A 23,710-nucleotide genomic window follows, 5' to 3' on the forward strand; every position below is an offset into this window, starting at 1 on the left:
GTGTGTGTGTGTGTGTGTGTGTGTGTGTGTGTGTGTGTGTGTGTGTGTGTGTGTGTGTGTGTGTGTGTGTGATAAGGGCTGTCACTGGCCTCTCTCCTACAATGAGCTGGCATCGACTCAGGAAAGCTGCACCAAGCTCCCTAATTCAACACACTCATACAAATTGACATAAACACACACAGTCATACACTCTGCAGGGCAAGAGAGAGGAGATGAGAGGAGACACACACACTCACACAAACACACTTTGGCACTCAATATGTAGATAAGCGTACACAGACAGATATATTCATTCACATACATACAGACGCACGCCTTTGGCATCATCTAGACAGGATGTGGATTTTTACATGTCCATTCATCCATTAGTCAGAAAGAGCATTTATGCAGAGCACACATTATTTTTACAGGCGTCATTTATGTGTTTGTGTGGAGTTTTACTGCCCTCGTTAAACACGTCCTCCAAGCCCAGATAGATTTGGGAGCATTTATTTGCATAGTGCAGAAACCCGAAATAAATCATTAAATATTTTTGGCCTGGTGTCTCACTGGATTAAACTAAGGCCCACTGGTGTAAATAGTGTGATATAACAGGCTCTTAGAATGTGAATAGAGGGTTATAATCTCATGTTATAACCTACATGGCGTGGTAGACAACCTGGCAGATGACTGCTGTTATGGTATTGTGGTCTCTCTGGCAGAGCTGCACCAAGGAGCCCAACACCTCACCACATACTGTCCCTCTGGCAGAGCTGCACTGTGAGGCCCACATTGTGTTATACAAACATTTTCACAAAGGCAAATAGACGTATGCCCCTGCTGGAAGAGAATGGAATATTCTATTCTAGTACTTTCCTCATGCTTGTTGTTGTTCCTACTGGTAAGACTTTGCCCTGTGCCCGAGGGTAGACTGGCATAAGATGGCGCTGGAACTGCTGGCCAAAAGTTCACAAGTTCACACACTAAATGCTCTCTGTGTGATAACCCCCCCCCCCCCCCCCCCCCTACCAATCCACACACACACACACACACACACACACACACACACACACACACACACACACACACACACACACACACACACACACACACACACACACACACACACACACACACAGCCTGAGTGGCAGGTCAGTCTCCGTTCTCTCCTTAATTGATAGGCCCAAATCAGAGCACACCACTTCATGCATGTGGCCCCAGACACAGGGTCAGAGTTGGCAGACTGTGACCCTAACACCGGGCCTGGCCCTGTCTCCTGGTTGCTGTGTGTGTTTTCCTCTTCTCCTCTCCCCTGCAGAGAGAGTTTTGATCATGGCTGTACTCTCTCCTCTCTCCTCCCCTCCCCCCACTCTCTGCCAACAAGTCTCTCTTTCTTTCTCATTCCTTTTATTCTCTCTACTCTCCTCTTTCTTGGCAAGGCCTGGTGTTCCCACAGCTCTCGCGAGCCCCTTAGCCCCCTTCTCCTATCTCTCTCTCTCGCTCTCTCTCTCCTTTCTCTGTCTCACTCTCACTCTCTCCCTGGCACAGAGGGACATCACATGACCCTCACTCCCACTAGCAGACCCACACATAGGATGTGCCCACACACACCACTTCCCTGTAAACCACACTTTCTCATGTCTGTCATATAGGCCTGCTGCTTCCTTTCTCAATACTTTCCACAGGGTTACACACTCATACAGTATGTCCATGTAGATTATGTACACTGTCTATAGGTCTGTGTGTGTCCCCTCCCCCTATCGCTCCTGTTTCACAGAATGCAGTCACATATTTACCTATCTTAGCAGATTTCTTTAGCATGTGTTCTGTGCCCACTGCCAGTAAGTGACATCTGGTGGCCAAACACAGTCATTACACTTGTTAAAGCATATTTTTAGTAGCCTTTTTTATTTATTTTAATTTTATTTCACCTTTATTTAACCAGGTAGGCTAGTTGAGAACAAGTTCTCATTTGCAACTGTGACCTGGCCAAGATAAAGCAAGCAGTTTGACACATACAACAACACAGAGTTACATATGGAATAAACAAACATACAGTCAATAATACAGTATGTGCAAATGAGGTAGGATAAGGGAGGTAAGGCAATAAATAGGCAATGGTAGCGAAGAAATTACAATATAGCAATTAAACACTGGAATGGTAGATGAGCAGAAGATGAATGTGCAAGTAGAGATACTGGGGTGCAAAGGAGCAAGATAAATACATAAATAAATACAGTATGGGGATGAGGTAGTTGGATGGGCTATTTACAGATGGGCTATGTACAGGTGCAGTGATCTGTGAGCTGCTCTGACAGCTGGTGCTTAAAGCTAGTGAGGGAGATATGAGTCTCCAGCTTCAGTGATTTTTGCAGTTCGTTCCAGTCATTGGCAGCAGACAACTGGAAGGAAAGGCGGCCAAAGGAAGAATTAGCTTTGGTGGTGACCAGTGAGATATACCTACTGTAGCGCGTGCTATGGGTGGGTGCTGCTATGGTGACCAGTGAGCTGAGATAAGGCGGGGCTTTACCTAGCAGAGACTTGTAGATGACCTGGAGCCAGTGGGTTTGGCGACGAGTATGAAGCGAGGGCCAGCCAACGAAGGCGTACAGGTCACAGTGGTGGGTAGTATATGGGGCTTTGGTGACAAAACGGATGGCACTGTGATAGAATGCATCCAATTTGTTGAGTAGAGTGTTGGAGGCTATTTTGTAAATGACATCGTCGAAGTCGAGGATCGGTAGGATGGTCAGTTTTACGAGGGTATGTTTGGCAGCATGAGTGAAGGATGCTTTGTTGAAAAATAGGAAGCCGATTCTAGATTTAATTTTGGATTGGAGATGCTTAATGTGAGTCTGGAAGGAGAGTTTACAGTCTAACCAGACACCTAGGTATTTGTAGTTGTCCACATATTCTAAGTCAGAAACATCCAGAGTAGTGATGTAGCATGCATTTAGTTTTACTTGCATTTAAGAGCAGTTGGAGGCCATGGAAGGAGAGTTGTATGGCATTGAAGATCGTCTGGAGGTTAGTTAACACAGTGTCTAAAGAAGGACCAGAGGTATACAGAATGGTGTCGTCTGCGTAGAGGTGGATCAGAGAATCACCAGCAGCAAGAGCAACATCATTTATGTATACAGAGAAGAGAGTCGGCCCGAGAATTGAACCCTGTGGCATCCCCATAGAGACTGCCAGAGGTCTGGACAACAAGCCCTCCGATTTGACACACTGAACTCTATCAGAGTAGTAGTTGCTGAACCAGGCGAGGCAATCATTTGAGAAACCAAGGCTGTTGAGTCTGCCGATAAGAATGTGGTGATTGACAGAGTCGAAAGCTTTGGCCAGGTCGATGAATACGGCTGCACAGTAATGGCTCTTATCTATGGCGGTTATGATATCGTTTCGGACCTTGAGCGTGGCTGAGGTGCACCCATGACCAGCTCTGAAACCAGATTGCATAGCGGAGAAGGTACGGTGGGATTCAAAATGGTCAGTAATCTGTTTGTTGACTTGGCTTTCGAAGACCTTAGAAAGGCAGGGTAGGATAGATATAGGTCTGTAGCAGTTTGGATCTAGAGTGCCTCCCCCTTTGAAGAGGGGGATGACCGCGGCAGCTTTCCAACCTTTGGGAATCTCAGACGATACGAAAGAGAGGTAGCCTTATAGTAACAGTATGTGAAATTTCAAAAGGAAACACAAGGGGATCTCAGAAAGTCAGGGTCATTTGAATCAGCACAGAGGTCTATTTATCTACCATATCAAATTAAAACCAATACATCAATCAATCAAGTTAAATGGCCTATGCTGCTCTGTGAATTACTGTCACACTGTGTGTCTGGCTCTGTACACCATGGTTGATCAGCAGAGGGACAAATAAAAGATGAAAGCGTCAGAGAGAGAGAGAATAGGGAGAGGGGTATACATGGGCAGGACGCCAGCCCCTTTCCTCTACCCTCACCACCCCCTCTGCACTGCACTCTCCCATGGTTGAGTCCCCTTAGGCCCCACTCACCCCCTCTCACCCCCTGGCTCCCCCTGCTCTGTGTGGTGTTGGCACGGTGTGGGTGCAGGCGGCACACAGACGGGCACGCAGATGGGCACCGGGCTACATAGGGCAGCCTCCCCACACCTGCTCCTCATTGGCACAGGGCTTGGGCCGCCACGCAGAGCACACACACATACACACACACACAGAGACACACACATACAGGCACACACACAGACACACACACACACAGGCACGCAAACTCGCATGTACTCACTGCTACACTCACTCACGCACACTCACACAATTTACATGCTTATCTCCTACTATACACACATGCTCTGGAGGATGTATGATGCATATTTTATACACATTAAGATACAATCTCATAGAAATATTAATGTACAGTAGATATATTTATATTCTTACCTACACCAAAACGGATACATTGTACACCCTCGCAATTAATCACATGGCAACATGCTGTGCTGGCACACAGAGTTACACTCCCAATATTCACCCTCTCCCATTTGCAGTACAGACTATTCTCAGCTGCGTGTTTCATTTGCCCGAATACTGATCTAATACTGAAGTCCTGTAATATATTGGCATCTATCTACACTGGTGCCCTCTTTGCCCCAAGGGACTTAAACTCAAAGGACCCACCACGGGTGTCCAATGACAATGCCTGCCGAAACATGGGGTGAGAAGGGGGGGGGGATGGTCAGATTATGATGTATGGTTATATAAGATAGGAAATTAATAAATACGTGGGGATTTTTTTAAATTTTAAATAATGTCCAATAAAAGAGCTCAGTGAACATCTGTGTGGGATAGCCTGGTGGATTAGGAGGGGTTGGAACATTTTAAGCGCATTAAGGATTTAAAAAAAGGTCAGAATGTTTAGCAACATACCGATAAACCTCTTAAGAGAAACCCAATTGGGGAGGCTGTGGGGGCTCTTTATCCAGGGGTGGAGGACTGGGGGATGGGGAGGCTGCGGGGGCTTTGCCATTCTTCTGTGCGGGGAGGGGAGACTATGTACACACACACATAAACACACGCGTAGCCTATGTACGTTCATGCACTTGAAACCACATGTGCACGCCCGCTATCATGAAGTGAAAAGGACTGCTTCTGGATATCAACATTTTTTGGATATCGACACGATATACAAGCATGCATGTATACATATTTGGTCAAATACCTTTACTCCACATCCATCTTTTACGCTAAAAAAACATATAGATCATATACTGGAAACATACATGTGTGTGTGTGTGTGTGTGTGTGTGTGTGTCTGTGTGTCTGTGTGTCTGTGTGTCTGTGTGTGTGTGCATACGTGTATGTATGTATGTATGTATGTATGTATGTATGTATGTATGTATGTATGTATGTATGTATGTGTGTGTATGGAATTTGTGATCCTCTCGTGTCAGGCCTGAGATATATGGGTCCACCACAGCTGGGTTACCGTCAATGACAGGGTTAGGGCCTGGACGCGAAAAACCCCCAGTGTGATGGTGCTCATAGAGAGAGAGGGACGGAGAGAGGCGGAAAGAGAGAGAGAGAGAGAGAGAGAGAGAGAGAGAGAGAGAGAGAGAGAGAGAGAGAGAGAGAGAGAATATTGGGAGAGTCTGACTGCAGGCATGGCCCTCGGCCACTGGGAGAACACACACACACACGAGCTGGCCTCACATGGGGAGTTGTTGAAAGAGAGAGAGAGTGCTGTTTGCCAGCATAATGTATGTTTAGATTCAGACGTACTATCCTGATTTACTCATGGTCGTCTGTTCTATAGCCTGCAGCTTTGTTGCACTCTATTATAGAGAGCATTATGAGCCTTAATTGTAGCACTTACTTGTAGTTAGCATGTTAGCTTTACACTTCACAACATCATATGACAGTAGCACGGTACTGTTGATATTTATACTTTGCATGCCTCCTCTGTGCAGTGCCATGTCACACCAACCATTCATCAGCCATTCCCAGCCATCACTACACACACACACACACACACACACACACACACACACACACACAAACACACACACACACACACACACACACACACACACACACACACACACACACACACACACACACACACACACACACACACACACACACAAACAATAACAGTGAGCCACATCTGGCCAGCTGTTGTGTGTGTGTATGTGTACCTACTTCCTGTCCTCCATCTGGCTATAATATTTGTGTGTGTGTGTTCATTTTTTCATTTGAACCGGGCCACTGTGTGGCAGACAGAAGCAGAGGGCAGCCGGGTCAACCAAGTCTAATCCAGGACTGTCCTCCCAGTGAGGGAGAATGAGAGAGGTAGAGAGATGGGCAGGGAGAGAGATGGGGAGGGAGAGAGGGAGAGCGAGAAAGGTCATAGAGAGAGCAGAAATATCTGAGTCAGAGACAGTAACAGCAGTCAGAAACAAAGCAGAGAGAAGAGAAAATAAATAAATGCAGAGAAGAAGAGATGGAATCCAGGACTGTTATTGTACATTAGAAGGAGCGAGAGAAAGGGAGAGAGGTGAAGAGAGACAGAAGTGAAGAGAGGGAGAAGTGAAGAGACAGAGCTGAGCCCTGGCTCAGAGCACAGTAGCCTGCTGAGAGGCCATCCACACTCCTGTCGTCAAGTTTGACTGTGGAACCATTGGCTTTATCTCTGCCATTTGACTCAATGTTGATCTTTCGCTGTGCCATGTGAAATCCCCTTCCAGTTAATGCACATTACATTAAAACATGCTGTTTGCTCATGTGTGCCTGTAATGCATAAACAAATGCTCTAAGCCGGCTGGTAAATAGGCAAAAAGTGCCTATTTGTATGTACGAGCGCATTCATTTATGAATATGCGCATGGCAAATTAGTCTATTAGACCTGGCACAGTGAGCTCAGTGAGAGTGTGTTTATCATATATTGTTGCATGTCTTTATGATGCATCCAAATAACAGGTGTGTTTGATTAGTAGAATAATGACACCTACTGTATGCTGGGTCCGCGCTTAAAGCATGTAGGCCCATAGAAATCAGAATGAATAGAAGGGCCTTGGAACCCTCTAACCCTGGAAATTTGACTGATAAACTCATGGGTACGCTCGCAATGGCTGCCTGGTATTGTGATGCAATAATTACCATGGTAATATAGAACGGTCTTTCAAATTATGTTAACTGATGTGGCTCATGCAATGTAATGTATTTTTTGTAATGTCAGTTGAGCTGATTCAACAAATCACAGCACAGATTGATGGGTACACTTCCTGCTTTTATTTCCTGCTTTGCTCCTATGGGTACACTCGCAATGACCGTTAGTCCACCCATTATGTCATCAATGTCTTGAATGGGGACGCGCTTTCTATTCATTCTACTTCTGTGTGTAGGCCTACGTTCAGTAATAGTAATTTCCTCAGTCTATGGGGTATAGTGTTTTAAATGTATTTAAGTGTTGTAGCCAAAATGTCAGTACACTGAGTGTATAAAACATTAGGAACACCTTCCTAATATTGAGTTGCACCCCCTTTTGCCCTCAGAACAGCCTCAATTTGTCGGGGCATGGACTACAAGGTGTCAAAGGATGTCCATAGGGATGCTGGCCCATGTTGGCTCAAATGCTTCCCACAGTTGTGTCAAGTTGGATGGATGTCCTTTGGGTGGTCGACCATTCTTGATACACACGGGAAACTGTTGAGTGTGAAAAACCCATCAGCGTTGCAGTTCTTGACACATTCAAACCGGTGCGCCTGGCACCTACTACCATACCACGTTCAAAGGCACTTAAATATTTTGTCTTGTCCCTTCACCCTCTGAATGGCACACATACACAATCCATGTCTCAAGGCTTAAAATCCTTCTTTAACCTGTCTCCTCCCCTTCATCTACACTGATTGAAGTGGGTTTAACAAGTGGCATCAATAAGGGATCATAGCTTTCACCTGGATTCACCTTGTCAGTCTATGCCATCCTAATGTTTTGTACACTTAGTGTATATGTACTGTATGATGAGGAGACTTAGTGACAAATGTATGTCGTGTGTATGAATGTGATTGGAGTGAGTCTGTTAATGTGTATGTACTGTATGTCTGTGTGTGATGCATTATCTCTCCAGGATGTGTACAGGGGGCCTTAGGGCGACTGTTGCTGGAGATAAGGGTGAGCAGTGTAGGGCTGGTGTGTGTGTAACCCTGGGAATGGTGGCATGGTGGCAGTGATTCTCCCCCCAGCCCTGTTGGCTTGTAGAGCAGCAGCACTAATAATGGACAGCCTCTCTATTGTCTCAGAGCATCTCCTCTCTGTTTGATGAGCTCTCCCCTGTTCATCCCTTCATCATCCTTCCTTTGTTCTCCTCCAACACACTCAGATCCAGCACCAGGAAACAAACCCTGCAAATGTGCCATGCAGTAGGATTGGAGGTTCATATACCGTAGGCTACAGTAGACAGCAGCTATTAAAATTTAACTGAAGCTGTTAACACTCCACCAGACCACCAGGGGGCCTCAGTTAGATTAGACTGGTGATCTAACAGTGGTCTGATTTAAGGACAGTTTTTCCTGACCACATGACCTGACAAGGAAAAACTCTTAACTATAGACCATAACAAGGATCCAGGGTTTTCCCTGGCCAGGTGACGCAGTCAGGAAACCCCCTGGCCCCAGTCCGATTGGGTGTATAGTCCCCAGGTGGCCCACAGGTGTAGAGCTGTATTGATCACAGCTGGTATGTCTGGGGAGAATGAATGAGGCAGATCTGGGCTGTCAGGTTCTATCAGTCAGTGTGGCAGCTCAGCTCACCCTCTCATTAACCACCTGAATGGAGGGGTATCCCTACTGTTGTTATGATGACCCAGACTCTTTTTTTTTTTTTTTTACTGTGTCAAAAATGTCGATAATATATAGGTTCAAGTTCAATTGCATATTAAGATGTTTTTACATAGTGAGAGTATGGCCAAATGAGGTTGTATTATTTTCTAAATGAAGGGACTTAGATGATCCCCTTATACACCATCCTACAGTTGAAATGTTGGCTTGCACTCTAGTTCACCTTATTTACCTCTTACTGGAATGTAATAATGGTCTCTGTCTGGATCTTTTCCTTATGTTTCCTCCTATTTTCCTTGATGATTTGTCAGTGCGGCTCTGCTGCAGTCATCCAGTCTAGCTTTTCATTTAGCAGCTTGCAGAGGTCCAGTAGCACGGCAGACAAAGACTGGAGACAAACATCCCGGTGGTTTTATTTTCACTCCATTTGCAGTGTATATCCTCTGTAGATCTTTTATCTTTCATACCACTGGGCCTGTGTGAGAGTGTGTGTGCTATCAACTACCAGGAATGTATAGGTACCGCCAAAGCTAAGATGGCTGCCAAATGCTAAAATGGGTGCCAGGATTCCACAGAGCAACAGCATGAAGGAGGGAGAAGCAGAGAGAGTAGAGAGAAAAAGCGAGAGAGGGACTGAGACTCCATTCAGGGAGAGAGAGAAAGAGACTCCTTTTAGACCAAAGTGATATGGCGATTCTGTCCTTTTGTTTTGGTTTTCTCGTCTTTGACGGTGGGGTGAATGGTGCAGCAGGACTAGCCTCCCCAAGATGAGGATGCTGATGGGCTTAGATGGAGCGGAGGGAGGGAGGGGCCTAGTAGTAGGGATAATGGGGATACTTGGCCCACACTGCCTTAAACCATACAGTGCTGTGGGGGTAATTGGCTTGAATGGTATATATGATCCAACCATAAAGCTCTTCAAGGTTGCATTACGCAGCAGAGAAAGAATGGCACCAAGCGGGGCCAAACCAAACTAGCACAGGCCTCTCTGTGCACAGTCGTTAAGGGAAAGAGCTGAGTGAGACGCAGTCCCAATGACGCCTCGCGGACCCGGGCTTCACATTTACACTCCTCAGCTTACACTAGTCATCAGTGTGGAGGGAGAGAGAGGCTGCAAGCTGGGGTTACATGGGAACTTCACCTGCCACACTGTGCCAACGGCCTGCACTCAAACAGGACTCCCTGTGTGTGTGTGTGTGTGTGTGTGTGTGTGTGTGTGTGTGTGTGTGTGTGTGTGTGTGTGTGTGTGTGTGTGTGTGTGTGTGTGTGTGTGTGTGTGTGTGTGTGTGTGTGTGTGTGTGTGTGTGTGTGTGTGTGTGTGTGTGTGTGTGTGAATGTTCACTGTGGCTCCCTGGGCCTGAGAGAGAGGGATGCTGAAGAAGAGAGTGGGGAGAGCAAGGGAGAGAGAGAAACAAGAGAAAGGGAAGGAGTACCAGAGATACAATGAGGCAATAAATGTCACAAACACACAGTCGTTTCATCTCTCAAACTGGAACACCAAACCATTCCTCTTTGATACTTGATGACCAATACGTTGGTATTAGTAGTGATTCCTCTACTGTGAATGCCTCTGGAAAGTAAAGTCTTTGGTGTTTGATTTGCCCTTTCATGACTTTAATGTTAAACCTGAGCAGAAATAGCCAACCTTTAATCTAAGACCCAATTCTGCCTCTGGAAAGAAGGGGTTTTAAAATACTTTCCAAAGTGTTCCTATGCCGTCCTCCGCCCACTGCCCCCTCACCTTGGGTACCGTCCAGGCATCTGTCTCCTGCCTAACCTCCACCTCTCTCTCTCGCTTTCTCTCTCTCTCTCTCTCTCTCTCTCTCTCTCTCTCTCTCTCTCTCTCTCTCTCTCTCTCTCTCTGTCTCTCTCTCTCTGTCTCTCTGTCTCTTTTCCACAGAATCCGGACAATCAGACAGCTCAAACCAGCAAGGAGACACAGACATCAAGCCAACACCCAATGGTGAGTTCAGAGTTTGAACATATTTACTGTCATTTATACATGCAGGTGCATGTTTAAACACTTTCACACACACCCAAATACACACACACACACACACACACATCCACCCACACACACACACAGGCCAGTATAGAGTGTTATTGTGTGTCCTAGTGGAGTTGGGCCTGGGTTTATTATAGTAAGGCAAGCTGATGTTGCTGGGCCTGGCTGTGAGTGTGGCACCCCACTCATAAATCACCCTGACGTTATTAGAAGATGGGAACCACATGGTCGTGCTGCCGACTGGAGCTCTGACCTCATACAGCCGGCCCCGCTGCGGTTAACCCAGGCTGAGGCAGGCTGAGGAGAGGGTGTGGAGTAGGAGCACCACTAACCATGGAGAACCGGGGCATCCTACACTCTTACACAAAAAGGTGCTATTTAGAACCTTAGAGGGTTCTTCGGCTGTCCCCATAGCAGAACTCTTTGAATAACCTTTTTTATTGCAGGTAGAACACTTTTGGTACCAGGTAGAACCCTTTCTACGGAGGGTTCTACTGTACATGGAACTCAAAAGGGTTCTAACTGGTACCAATACACAATATGGGTGTATACACATTCCTTTACACCCGGCCAGGGACCTATAGACTGAGTGGACACTACAGACTCTACACTACACACTACAGCACTGTTTCTTAGTCATGCTCCTGGGGAGCCAACGGGGGCACATTTTGACCTAGCACTACACACCTGATTCCAGTAATGAAAGGTTTGATGATGAGTTGATTAGTGGAATCAGGTGTGTAGTGCTAGTTCCCCAGGAGCAGGAAACACTACACCATAGCCTTAGATAGAGAGCCTTGGTCACTCTATACACTGCCCACTGCCAGGGCCTGTACACACAGCATACACTAGAGCTCTTAGAAAGCTTAAACACACAAATACAATCCACAATCTATAGCAGTAATGACATTATACACGTTGCAACAAGCTCTGACATACTGGATGCCCACTGGACACCATGTAAACAGTGTGTGTGTGTGTGTATGCATGGTGTGCATACAACTCATACAGGGCACAATCTGTGGAGCACATTAAGGCCTCCTGCTGGACAGTGTTTTGACATGCTTGACTTGAAGCAGTCATGACGTGAGTACCTGTCCATAGGGCTTTTGATAAGTGCGTGATACGTCCAACCAAAGCCATTTCCTATCTTATAGAAAACACATGCTAGTGCCTTCCACTGTGGTTTATCTGTTTTTCTATGCCTGGCTTTTTCAGCTCCCTCTGTGTGTGTGTGTGTGTGTGTGTGTGTGTGTGTGTGTGTGTGTGTGTGTGTGTGTGTGTGTGTGTGTGTGTGTGTGTGTGTGTGTGTGTGTGTGTGTGTGTGTGTGTGCGTGTGTGTGTGTGTGTGTGTGTGTGTGCGTCCTAGCATCTTCTCATCATCCTCATTGCTCTCATCTCTGTTTTCCCAGGGCACTTGAGTTTCCAGGACTGCTTTGTGACTTCAGGGGTGTGGAACGTGGCCGAGCTGGTCCGAGTGTCACAGAGTGAGTCACTGCCTCTCCTCTCTGTCACTCTCACTACACACTCACCAGTACACACAAACCTCAAGGTTCTCACATGCATTTTCCTACTATACTCTCTGTTTAAAGAGTTGTGCAAGAGTCACATATATCTGTGTGTGTGCCTCAGCTCCAGTGGCCACAGCGTCCGGCCCCAACTTCTCCCTGGCCGACCTGGAGAGTCCTGGCTACTACAATATCAACCAGGTGGCCCTGGGACGCCGCTCCATCACCTCCACCCCCTCCACCAGGTACACACACACATTACCTGATTATTTTGTAGCCTACTAATACTAGCTTCTGTACGCTCCAGTCTATGCTGTCTAACCTTTGTGAATGCTTTCCTCACTCTGCTATGATTGCGTGATAGGACCTTTCTTCTCCTTCCTCTCTCTCCCCTCTCTTCTCTGTGAAACTTTCTTCATCTGGTGTTTTTTCTACCTATCCGTCAAACTGTCTGTCTGTGTTTTTTCTGTCTCTTTTTTTCCCCTTTCCTCATTCACTCTCTCTCTCCTTCTATCTCTCTCTCATTCTATCACTCTCTCTCCTTCTCTCTGCCTCACTGTTTCTCTCTCTCTCACGCTACAGGGCTGAAATGGAGCTTTATGCAAGTCTCCCACGGAGGTAGTTATATTCACTCCACTATATTTCCCCTGACACTACTTTAATATAGACCCATTCAGACTCAGCCAGACGGACAGCCTAAAACACATACAATTCTTTATTTGGATCCACTTATGAAACATTGTGCATTAAAGGACCTATGTTTTTACAGGTCTCGTATGGACTTGAATCCAAGGAACACTCTCACTCACTGTACATACACTTACGCTCTACAATACTTTAGTCTAAGCCAGGGGTAGGCAACAATGTTCCTGGAGTGCCACAGGTACTGCAGGATTTTACTAGGCACCACATCTGACCAACTGAGCTAATTGATCAGTTCAATGATTGCCTAAATTCAACACACCTGGTCTTCCAGGTGGGTTGAATCAAAAACAGGACCAGAGTTGCCTACCCCGGTCTAGGTACACAATCTAATCTGAGGGACTGTAACAAACATGGCCATGTTCAGATAAAGCATGTTGAATAAAGCCGCTAGCTGCACTTATCTGTCTGTCAGCAGACTGTACTTTGTCTCCCAAGTAAATAAAATTCCTGCCTCCACACCCAGTAAGTCCCATTATCTCTCCCTCTCTCCAGCTCCAACAAGCGCAAGTCCATTGACGACAGTGAGATGGAGAGCCCGGTGGACGATGTCTTCTACTCGGGCCGCTCCCCTGCGGCCGGCAGCAGCTCCCAGTCCAGTGGCTGGCCCAACGATGTGGACGCAGGTTAGATACCCCCATAACCCCCCCACCCCATCTAACACCTCCTGCTGTGCTTTATGGTACTGTATCCCCCTACTGTCTGTCAGACCTGTTTTCCTCCCTCTACCCTCACTCCTCTCCTTCCCTCCCCCTCCTCCTCCTATCCACCTGTTCTGTAGGCCTGTGATTACACCTTTTTCTAAATACTTTCAGTGTGCTCTGCAGTAGTAGTATGCCAGTGTGTCTGGTGCTCGGCTCTGTGCTCAGTAAAAAAAGTATTAGATTCAGGCTCCTTGATTGTATTTTATTTTTGTTACTTTTATTTAACCAGGCAAGTCAATTAAGAACAAATTGTTATTTACAATGACGGCCAACAAGAGGCAAAAGGTCTCCAGTGGATGTCACATTCTGTGGTTAGAGGTTCTTTGACTGGGTGATGTGTGTGTGATGTGATATGTGAGTCACAGAGCCTGCTGACAGACTTGACTTGACTTTTTAAAATTATAATTTTATTTATCCTTTATTTAACTAGGCAAGTCAGTTAAGAACAAATTCTTATTTACAATAATGGCCTACATCGGCCAACCCTGGACGACTCTGGGCCAATTGTGTGCCGCCCTATGGGACTCCCAATCACTGCCGGTTGTGATACAGTCTAGACTTAAGCCTCTATGAAAAGCTTTGTATTAAAGATATAATGTGGATAGCTTTCGGCATAATATTTTCCAAGAAATTATCTCTACAAAATCCTCCCCCTTTCTTGAAATCACAAATCCTTTCAAAGTTGTGACTCTACACAGACTCCCATAGACTCTCTATCCTCTAAGCTGCACCCTCCAAACCTCCCTGTCTCCTTATGGTTTTACCCTCCAACTCCTCTGTTGTGTGTTCAGCATCACAGCACAGCATCACCACTCCCTCCCATGTGCCTGTATCCATCACCTCATATTCAACCTGAATAATGTTCCCTTTAGTATAGTTGATATCTTCTATCAATTATCAATTCAATTCTATAATAGGTCATGTTCATGAATGAATGTAATGTATGCATCTCTTTCCATACCCAACCCTCACAGAAGCCTCATATTCTATTGGTGGCCAATGGGAAAGGTGGAGGGAGAGCAGTGAATGTATTTGTAAAATGTGTCTGATTTAATGTGGCCTCAATAAGGACGCAGTTAATTTACAAACACATTATAACAACATAATATTCCTAATTGTGCCACTGTTCTTATTTCATTACATGTCAATCATCCTGTACTTAGCTCTCATGTCATCAACTGAGTGGATTGTGGTTAACGTTCCACCCTGCTAATTCCCCCTCCTACGTTGTTAACTGTGCCCTTCTCTCCTGTTTGGACTTCCAGTGCAGCACCATTTGGCCAGTGTGCAAGAGAGGAAGATAAAGCATGAAAACGATGGCGTGCAGTTCCCTTACCATGGTTAGAAAACATTGCACTCATATATATGTATTATAATCTATACTGTACATTAACTCATGCCACCCTCAACTTGTACTCTATGCATCTCTCTGTCTCTCTGCTTGTCTATTTTTCCACACTTCCTAGTGAGAGTGTTCTCTCCGTCCCTCTCTCCGTCCCTCTCTCCATCCCTCTCTCCATCCCTCTCTCCGTCCCTCTCTCCATCCCTCTCTCCATCCCTCTCTCCATCCCTCTCTCCATCCCTCTCTCCATCACTCTCTCCATCACTCTCCATTCCTCTCTCCATCCCTCTCTCCATCCCACTCCTCTCTGCTGCTGTTGGGTTGTTCTTGTTTCTCTCCCAGATATCTTTTGTGGTTTGTGGAATTACCAAAGCCTTTTGGTAACCCAGTAGCTTCACCAAGTCTATTACTATCTCTCAAACACTGTGTCCACTTGTTTAAGGTAGAGGGCTTGATTAGGGTTGAATAATTTCTGATTCAGGCTGCCAAGAAACTAACCTACTGTTCATTGATTTAATTGATTTCAATGTATTATTTGTACTCTTTTTGCATTCGCTCATTCAAAACTCTAATTTCAGTTAATTTACATTGCAAAAGAGTTTTGAATTGCAGTCATTTAGTAATGTAGTCAGCAACACATGCATCAGTGGTATATCCATGTGAGAGTGGGTAGAGATGCTAGAATGAGGCCCTGTCTCCTGTTGAGTTGCTGTGAGATGCTTCACCCAGTCAGTTACTGAGGCGGTGCTGTTCTGTGCCCCCCCCACCCATCTGTCATAGCCTCCACTCAACAGTGGACACCTCCTCCAACAGGCAAGACAGGAAGAGAAATACAACACAAACAAACAAGACTAAATGCACTCAGGTGTGCCGTCAAGGCACAAGGCACCGTCTGTCTCTAAAATATTCCACTCACACACACACACACACACACACACACACACACACACACACACACACACACACACACACACACACACACACACACACACACACACACACACACACACACACACACACACACACACAACATCACACACACACACACACACACTCAATCTGGAGAGTAGCAGCATTCCGGTCCAGATGGTGCTTCCATGTGTCAACAGCAATGGGAGCTACTGGGTTACAGCAGACATCTGTTCTGGTGGTGGTGGTGTATGGGGAGGAAGAGGAGAGGGTCTCAGCTCCCTTCCAAAGGTGATTCACTACCTGAATGGAAGGCTCTGAGGCATATGAGGTGATCATGTAATTCATCATTACTTTTGCTGTCTCCTGCTCTGCTGTCTCCGGTGCCTGCTGAGGGGACATTGATACGCCTCTATGCATTTTCATTGGTTGTTTCCTTCTCCTCTCTCACTTCATTGCAAGATCAGCCCATCACTGTACTGTAGTCAACGTATTGGTCTGAGATAGCTTGTTGAAGGAGATATGTTTGGTAGGGAACATTGTGTTTTTGATGACGTGCATATGTGTTGATGGGAGTGAGCGGTATGTATATGTGTCTGTATGTCAGTGTTCTTTTTCCTGGTTGTGGGTGGTGGGGGGGGGGGGGTGGGGGGGGGGGGGGGCCCGGGTTTTTTGTGGCAGTCAGTTTGTTAGTGTGGAGAGGCTGGAAGGTCATGGGAGCAGTTGATTGGCTGCCAGTCTGCCCAAGACATGTGCCAGGAGTTGGTCTGAGAAATAGCGCAGAACAATCGATTGTGCTCGCTCACGCATACAAACGAGTGCAAGGAAACACACTGATACACACGCACGCATGCACGCGCACACACACACACACACACACACACACACACACACACACACACACACACACACACACACACACACACACACACACACACACACACACACACACACACACACACATTCAGAGAGAAACAGAAACTGGAAGAGAGAGATCAGAGTAACTCCTGTTAACTCTAACATGCAAATCTATCCTTGGGCATCTTGGCCTTGTCCTCCAGCCCAGCTCTTCACCCAGACGTCACATTTGTTACGATAACTGAATTAAATCTATCACAGAGTGCCCAATCCCCCTTTAGCCTTGGTGGTTATATTCAGCATGTCCACCCTGAACATTTGTCTCATATAGCCAGTAGCGGTTCACTGGGTGAGACACATTCCTATTTTAATGTCCCAATCCTCTTAAAGTGCCAGAGTGCCATGCTGTGTTTTTATCATCATTAATACCATGCCACCAAATGGATCATCACACATCACACATACGTGCCCGCCTACCCATTTCTATACTTACCAATGCCCACGCATGCCCAGCTGCAACGCTGCAGTCAGAAGCATTGTGGGTAATTGTTGTGATCAAATGTTTCCCGAAGTAACACTTCAAAAACGTATTTCAGAACGGCTGCCCCGTTAGAGTTTATATGCTCAGCTTGTAAAAGCTATTTCAGCATCTCCCAGGGCCGTACTGAAACTATCCCCTTTTTATTTGATGTGTTTGTTTTATTTGTGTGAATATGTGTCGTTTAGTCGTTTATGGGACTTCTTGCTAGTCAGGGTTTTTTTCTGTTTGTGAATTTGTTAAAAATAGTTTTTGCGTGTGTGTGTATGCACATAATGTCACAAACTGTGCAGTATATGTGTGACTCAGGACATGCATGCAAGTAGAAAATGTGTGTTTGAGTGCAAAACTATTTTTATTTCTTATTTTGATAATTATTCTCTCCAATACTTAATTCCATTCTTTGAATATCGTGGCTCCCGGAGGTCAAACACACCACTTGGCAATGGTCACAAACCCTACAATTCGAAATTGCCTGTTCCGATTACCATACATCAAAATAATTTCCCGCAAACCCTGCCTCACGAGGCCTTGATCATAAAACAGTCTCTTTACTCTGTAGCTCTTACACATTTGGCCATGTTTCTGGGCCAGTTGGTAAGCCTGGCCTATACTTAGTGTGCCTGTTTTTACCAAACTGGGGAATAGTTCATAGTCCTGAAGCCTCAACTGACATTTATAGAAGTAGGAGGACACATTGATATGTTGTTAAATATATGTGCAGGCTATGCCGTCACTCTTCCACTCCCTTACTTTCTTTCACTCTCTCTCCCCTTTTCCATCTATCCTTCATTGGCATTTGGCCGTCTGCTTGCCACCCTGACTGAACAGCTTGTGTGTGTGTGTTCTGTATCTACCATATCTGTAGGAGATGCAATAACACAATGCAGCCGAGTCTCCCTCCCACCAGCCCAGAGTTACATACATCTGACAGACTGACTTACAAGCAGTAGGCCACTAAATTAAAGGACATATTGATATATCTGTTGGCAGGCTGCAGCTACAGTATATCTGAATATAGCTACACACAGTCAATGTGCCATAGAAACACATTCTGGCCTAGTTGTGAAGCAGTACAAAATCACACTCCTTGTAAACAGGCACGTTAACAAGTGCAGTCTGTAGGGTGTGTGGGAGGGAGGATGTATTCACGGTGTTGTCATATAGCTGGAGGTCCTGCTGTCTATAGGGATGCTGGGTGCTAAGATCACTGCTGGTGTGGGATTGGTGGTGGGATGTTGTGGTTTTTTATTTGATTTTCCTATACCCTGAGACAAGCACTACCAATGGTGAGGTTGGGAACTGGATGCTTGCTCATGGACTCCACGCAGAGGACCAGTTACCATAGCAAGGCACAGTAGAATGCCAGTGATCAGAATCCTGTCTTTCGCTCATATACTCCAATGGTGGCAGCAATTATAATGCCATTGCATTTCCCAGCTCTCTCTCTCTCCACTCTGACACTGTGCCCCAAGCCTTCCTCTGAACCCCCCACCCCATCCTGCGCCGCTTCAAAACAACCCCCCCCCCCCCCCCCCCCCCGGACCCCCACTTTACTCTACCCTGGTTCTGATATGCTACAGCACAGAGACCATACACTAACAGAGAGATATGGAGAGAGAGAGAGGTTGATCCATCGGTGTAATCAATCGATCCATTGATTTCAGTAGATCACAATTATAAAACCCATTACATTTTTTTAAGTAGAAGTATTGAGTCTAAATTTAAGTCTACAGTTAAGTTGATTTGATAGAGCAAATAGCCACCAGCCTGTTCATTAAACCCAAGTCTCTGTTCTGCCATTTTGTTGATCCCATTTTTGCCAGGACTCTCCTCGCCTGGTTCTCTTAAGAAGCCGGGGAAATTCGATTTCAGCGCCCTGTCGCAGCAGACGAGGTCGCCTCGCATGGCGTTCACCCACCACCCGCTGCCAATGCTGGCGGGAGTGAGACCAGGTGAGACCCCCCTGACAGCCCTCCCAACCCCCTGCCCATCCCTCATCCCCTGACCCAGACCCAGTGGAGGGGTGGCAGTGAGTGGTGTCCGTAGGGGAAGGCTCTGCTGTCCCACTCTGTGAGGGACAACGGTAGTAGAGCTATGTTTTTGAAAGAAACCTGAGGCACAGAATATACAGTGCATTCGGAAAGTATTCAGACCCCCTTGACTTTTTCCACATTTTGTTACAGCCTTATTCTAAAATGGGTTCAATGGTTTTTCCCCATCATCAATCTACACACAATACCCCATGATGACAAAGAAAAAAATGTTTTTTAGAAATGTTTGCACATATAAAAGAAAACTGGAATATCATATTTACATAAGTATTCAAACCCTTTACTCAGTACTTTGTTGACGCACCTTTGGCGGCAATTACATCCTCAAGTCTTCTTTGGTATGACGCTACAAGCTTGGAACACCTGTATTTGGGGAGTTTCTCCCATTCTCTGCAGATCCTCTCAAGCTCTGTCAGGTTGGATGGGGAGCGTCGCTGCACAACTATTTTCAGGTCTCTCCAGAAATGTTCAATTGGGTTCAAGCCCGGGCTCTGGCTGGGCCACTCAAGGACATTCAGAGCCTTGTCCCGAAGCCACTCCCTCGTTGTCTTGGCTGTGTGATTAGGGTCGTTGTCCTGTTGGAAGGCGAACCTTCACCCCAGTCTGAGGTCCTGAGCACGAGTCCTGGAGCAAGGTTTTCATCAAGGATCTCTCTGTACTTTGCTTCGTTCTTCTTTACCTCAATCCTGACTAATCTCCCAGTCCCTGCCACTGAAAAACATCCCCACAGCATGATGCTGCCACCACCATGGTTCACCGTAGGGACAGTGTCAGGTTTCCTCCAGATGTGACGCTTGGCATTCAGGCCAAAGAGTTCAATCTTGGTTTCATCAGACCAGAGAATCTTATTTCTCATGGTTTGAGAGTCCTTAAGGTGCCTTTTGGCAAACTCCAAGCAGGCTGCCATGTGCCTTATACTGAGGAGTGGCTTCTGTCTGGCCACTCTACCATAAAGGCCTGATTGGTGGAGTGCTGCAGAGATGGTTGTCCTTCTGGAAGGTTCTCCCATATCCACAGAGGACTTCTGGAGCTCTTGTCAGAGTGACCATCGAGTTCTCAGTGATCTCCCTGACCAAGGCCCTTCTCCGCCGATTGCTCAGTTTGGCATGGCAGCCAGCTCTAGGAAGACTCTTGGTGGTTACAAACTTCTTCCATTTAAGAATGATGGAGGCCACTGTGTTCTTGGCGACCTTCAATGCTGCAGAAATGTTTTGGTACCCTTCCATAGATCTATGCCTCGACACAATACTGTCTCGGAGCTCTACGGACAATTCCTTCGACTTCAGTGCATGCTCTGACATGCACTGTCATCTGTGGGACCTTATATAGACAAATATGTGCCTTTCCAAATCATGTCCAATCAATTGAATTTACCACAGTTGGACTCCAATCAAGATGTAGAAACATCTCAAGGATGATCAATGGAAACAGGATGCACTTGAGCTCAATTTCGAGTCTCATAGCAAAGGATCATAGCAAAACCTCAGTTTTTTTTAAATAAAAAAAACAGTTTTTGTTTTGTCATTATGGGGTATTGTGTGTAGATTGATGAGAAAAATAAGGCTGTAACGTAACAAAATTAGGAAAAAGGGAAGAGGTCTGAATACTTTTCAAATGCAAATTAGGCTAGAGTATAACATACAGTTGTTCCTTCCTGTACCCTGTAAAGAGATCAGTCTCTGTCAGTCTGTGGTTGGGTGCTTGGGTGACTGGGTGAAGAGCCACCACTTCTCTGACCACCACCTTCCCTGATCATTACCTCCCCGAGCCACACTGCCCCAACCCACAACTATGGTCTTACAACCGGTACATGTAGTTAGTTCATGATGGGCACATGATTTATTGGCTTCAATACCTTATTATACCTAGCCTGATAGAAACTTGGTGTACAGCCCTACATTCTCATGAGTCCTGTATTTTTAGAGAAGACATTTGTTCTTGTTCTGTTGAGTATTTCTGCTCATGGCTGACAATGTCTTGCCATTTTCCCTTAAAATGCTTTAGGCTTATGCCGTTCACCATCAATTATTTTGTCATCAACCTCTTTCTTCTCCTCTCTTTCTTCTCTCTCTCTCTCTGACTGAGACGCCTATGGTCGGGGAACCCAGGGAGTGTGTGAAGAGCTTACTGTTATTGTGTCTGGCAGTGGAACATGGTCATTGTGTGAGCCAGTGGTTATTTCAACCCCCTGGGGGCATCGACAAAGATCTCATGATGAAATCAGATATCAACAGAAATCAGATATCAACAAATGTCCCAGTTACAGCCACAGGGCTGTAACTGGGACATTTGCATTCTCAATTGTATCATCACTATGAACCACCAGTTCTGAAGTCATTTCTTAAGAGCTCAAAGCAAGTCATTGTGAAGGGTGAACAGCTCACCATAGATAATGAGCATCTGAACTCCCAACTCAAAGCTAAAAGTTCCTAAATTGATCAGAAGCAGTCAGGTTGACCACCATGTACTGACATCTAACTCAGAGATGCTGAGATTGCCTCCTACACTTTTAGAAAAAAGGGTTCATAAGCTGTACCCACAGGAGAACCCTTTTTGGTTCGAGAGCAAACCCTTTTTGGTTCCACATAGACCTCTCTATTGAAAGGGTCCTACATGGAACAAGTCTGGTTCTTCCTTTGGAGCAATTGCCAAATGCCTGAAGGTACCACGTTCATCTGTACAAACAATAGTACGCAAGTCTAAACACCATGGGACCACGCAGCCATCATACCGCTCAGGAAGGAGACGCGTTCTGTCTCCTAGAGATGAACGTACTTTGGTGTGAAAAGTGCAAATCAATCCAAGAACAACAGCAAAGGACCTTGTGAAGATGCTGGAGGAAACAGGTACAAAAGTATCTATATCCACAGTAAAACGGGTCCTATATCGACAGAACCTGAAAGTCCACTCAGCAAGGAAGAAACCACTGCTCCAAACCCGCCATAAAAAAGCCAGACTACGGTTTGCAACTGCACATGGGGAAAAATATCATACTTTTTGGAGAAATGTCCTCTGGTCTGATGAAACAAAAATATAACTGTTTGGCCATAATGACCATTGTTATGTTTGGAGGAAAAAGGGGGAGGCTTGCAAGCCGAAGAACACCATCCCAACCGTGAAGTACGGGGGTGGCAGCATCATGTTGTGGGGGTGTTTTGCTGCAGGAGGGACTGGTGCACTTCACAAAATAGATGGCATCATGAGGCAGGAAAATGTATGTAGATATATTGAAGCAATATCTCAAGACATCAGTCAGGAAGTTAAAGCTTGGTTGCAAATGGGTCTTCCAAATGGACAATAACCCCAAGCATACTTCCAAAGTTGTGGCAAAATGGCTTAAGGACAACAAAGTCAAGGTATTGGAGTGGCCATCATAAAGCCCTGACCTCAATCCTATAGACAATTTCTGGGCAGAACTGAAAAGGCATGTGCGAGCAAGGAGGCCTACAAAACTGACTCATTTCTGTCAGGAGCTCTGTCAGGAGGAATGGGCCAAAATTCACCCAACTTATTGTGGGAAGCTTGTGGAAGGCTATCTGAAACGTTTGACCCAAGTTAAACAATTTAAAGGCAATGCTACCCAATACTAATTGAGTGTATGTACACTTCTGACCCACTGGGAATGTGATGAAAAAAATAAAAGCTGAAATAAATCATTCTCTCTACTATTATTCTGACATTTCACATTCTTAAAATAAAGTGGTGATCCTAACTGACCTAAGACAGGGAATTTTTAGTAGGATTAAATGTCAAGAATTGTGAACAACTGAGTTTAAATGTATTTGGCTCAGGTGTATGTAAACTTTTGACTTCAACTGTATGTCACTCCTGCCTGTGTGAAAGTGTTTACTGCGTTGTTGTTTTGTGTCGTAGATCCAGGGGATATGAGGGAGGGGTTTGGGGTATAGCCCCCCCCCCCCCCCCCCCTCCAGAGAGCTTGGCCCTAGCCCAGTACCTAATGGGATTAAGGGGGACTAAAGGAGCGGGGAGACGGCTCCACCGGGGTAGCATGGATCCTGGCAGGGAGCGATGTGCTGCTTGGCTGGGGGGCACAGGGCCCTGTCTGGGGGTAACACACTGGAGTTGGCAGCCTCACGCGGGCAGCTGGAGGCCCTGCCGGGTGGGGCAACACTTAAGGGGGTAGACTTGCACACCAGAAGAAAAAGGGAGAGGGTGTGCCCCGCTAATACAAATCAAGGAGATTTGGTGATGGATATACATCTGACAGAGAGGGCTTTGTGTCCCATTCAAATGTTCATTCACACCTCAGTCTCCATATTCAGCTCGGCTGGGTGACTTAAAG

At 46.0% G+C, this 23,710-nt stretch overlaps 1 protein-coding gene across 16 annotated transcripts in view; it reads left to right on the forward strand.

Annotated features, from left to right (window-relative positions):
* Positions 1–23,710, forward strand: part of LOC129833028 (nuclear factor 1 X-type-like) — a 211,516-nt gene that overhangs the window by 151,050 nt on the left and 36,756 nt on the right. For 12 of the 16 annotated variants that reach the window (XM_055897244.1, XM_055897245.1, XM_055897255.1 and 9 more), the window contains 7 exons: positions 10,688–10,750; positions 12,205–12,279; positions 12,425–12,545; positions 12,883–12,918; positions 13,498–13,628; positions 14,972–15,046; positions 19,180–19,308. In XM_055897244.1, coding sequence (XP_055753219.1) covers positions 10,688–10,750; positions 12,205–12,279; positions 12,425–12,545; positions 12,883–12,918; positions 13,498–13,628; positions 14,972–15,046; positions 19,180–19,308 — 630 coding nt within the window. The remainder of the gene's footprint in view (positions 1–10,687; positions 10,751–12,204; positions 12,280–12,424; positions 12,546–12,882; positions 12,919–13,497; positions 13,629–14,971; positions 15,047–19,179; positions 19,309–23,710) is intronic. The other 4 variants (XM_055897246.1, XM_055897260.1, XM_055897249.1 and 1 more) reach the window with 3 other exon arrangements.

This window comes from Salvelinus fontinalis, chromosome 34 (assembly GCF_029448725.1).
Source record: "Salvelinus fontinalis isolate EN_2023a chromosome 34, ASM2944872v1, whole genome shotgun sequence".
Taxonomy (NCBI): domain Eukaryota; kingdom Metazoa; phylum Chordata; class Actinopteri; order Salmoniformes; family Salmonidae; genus Salvelinus; species Salvelinus fontinalis.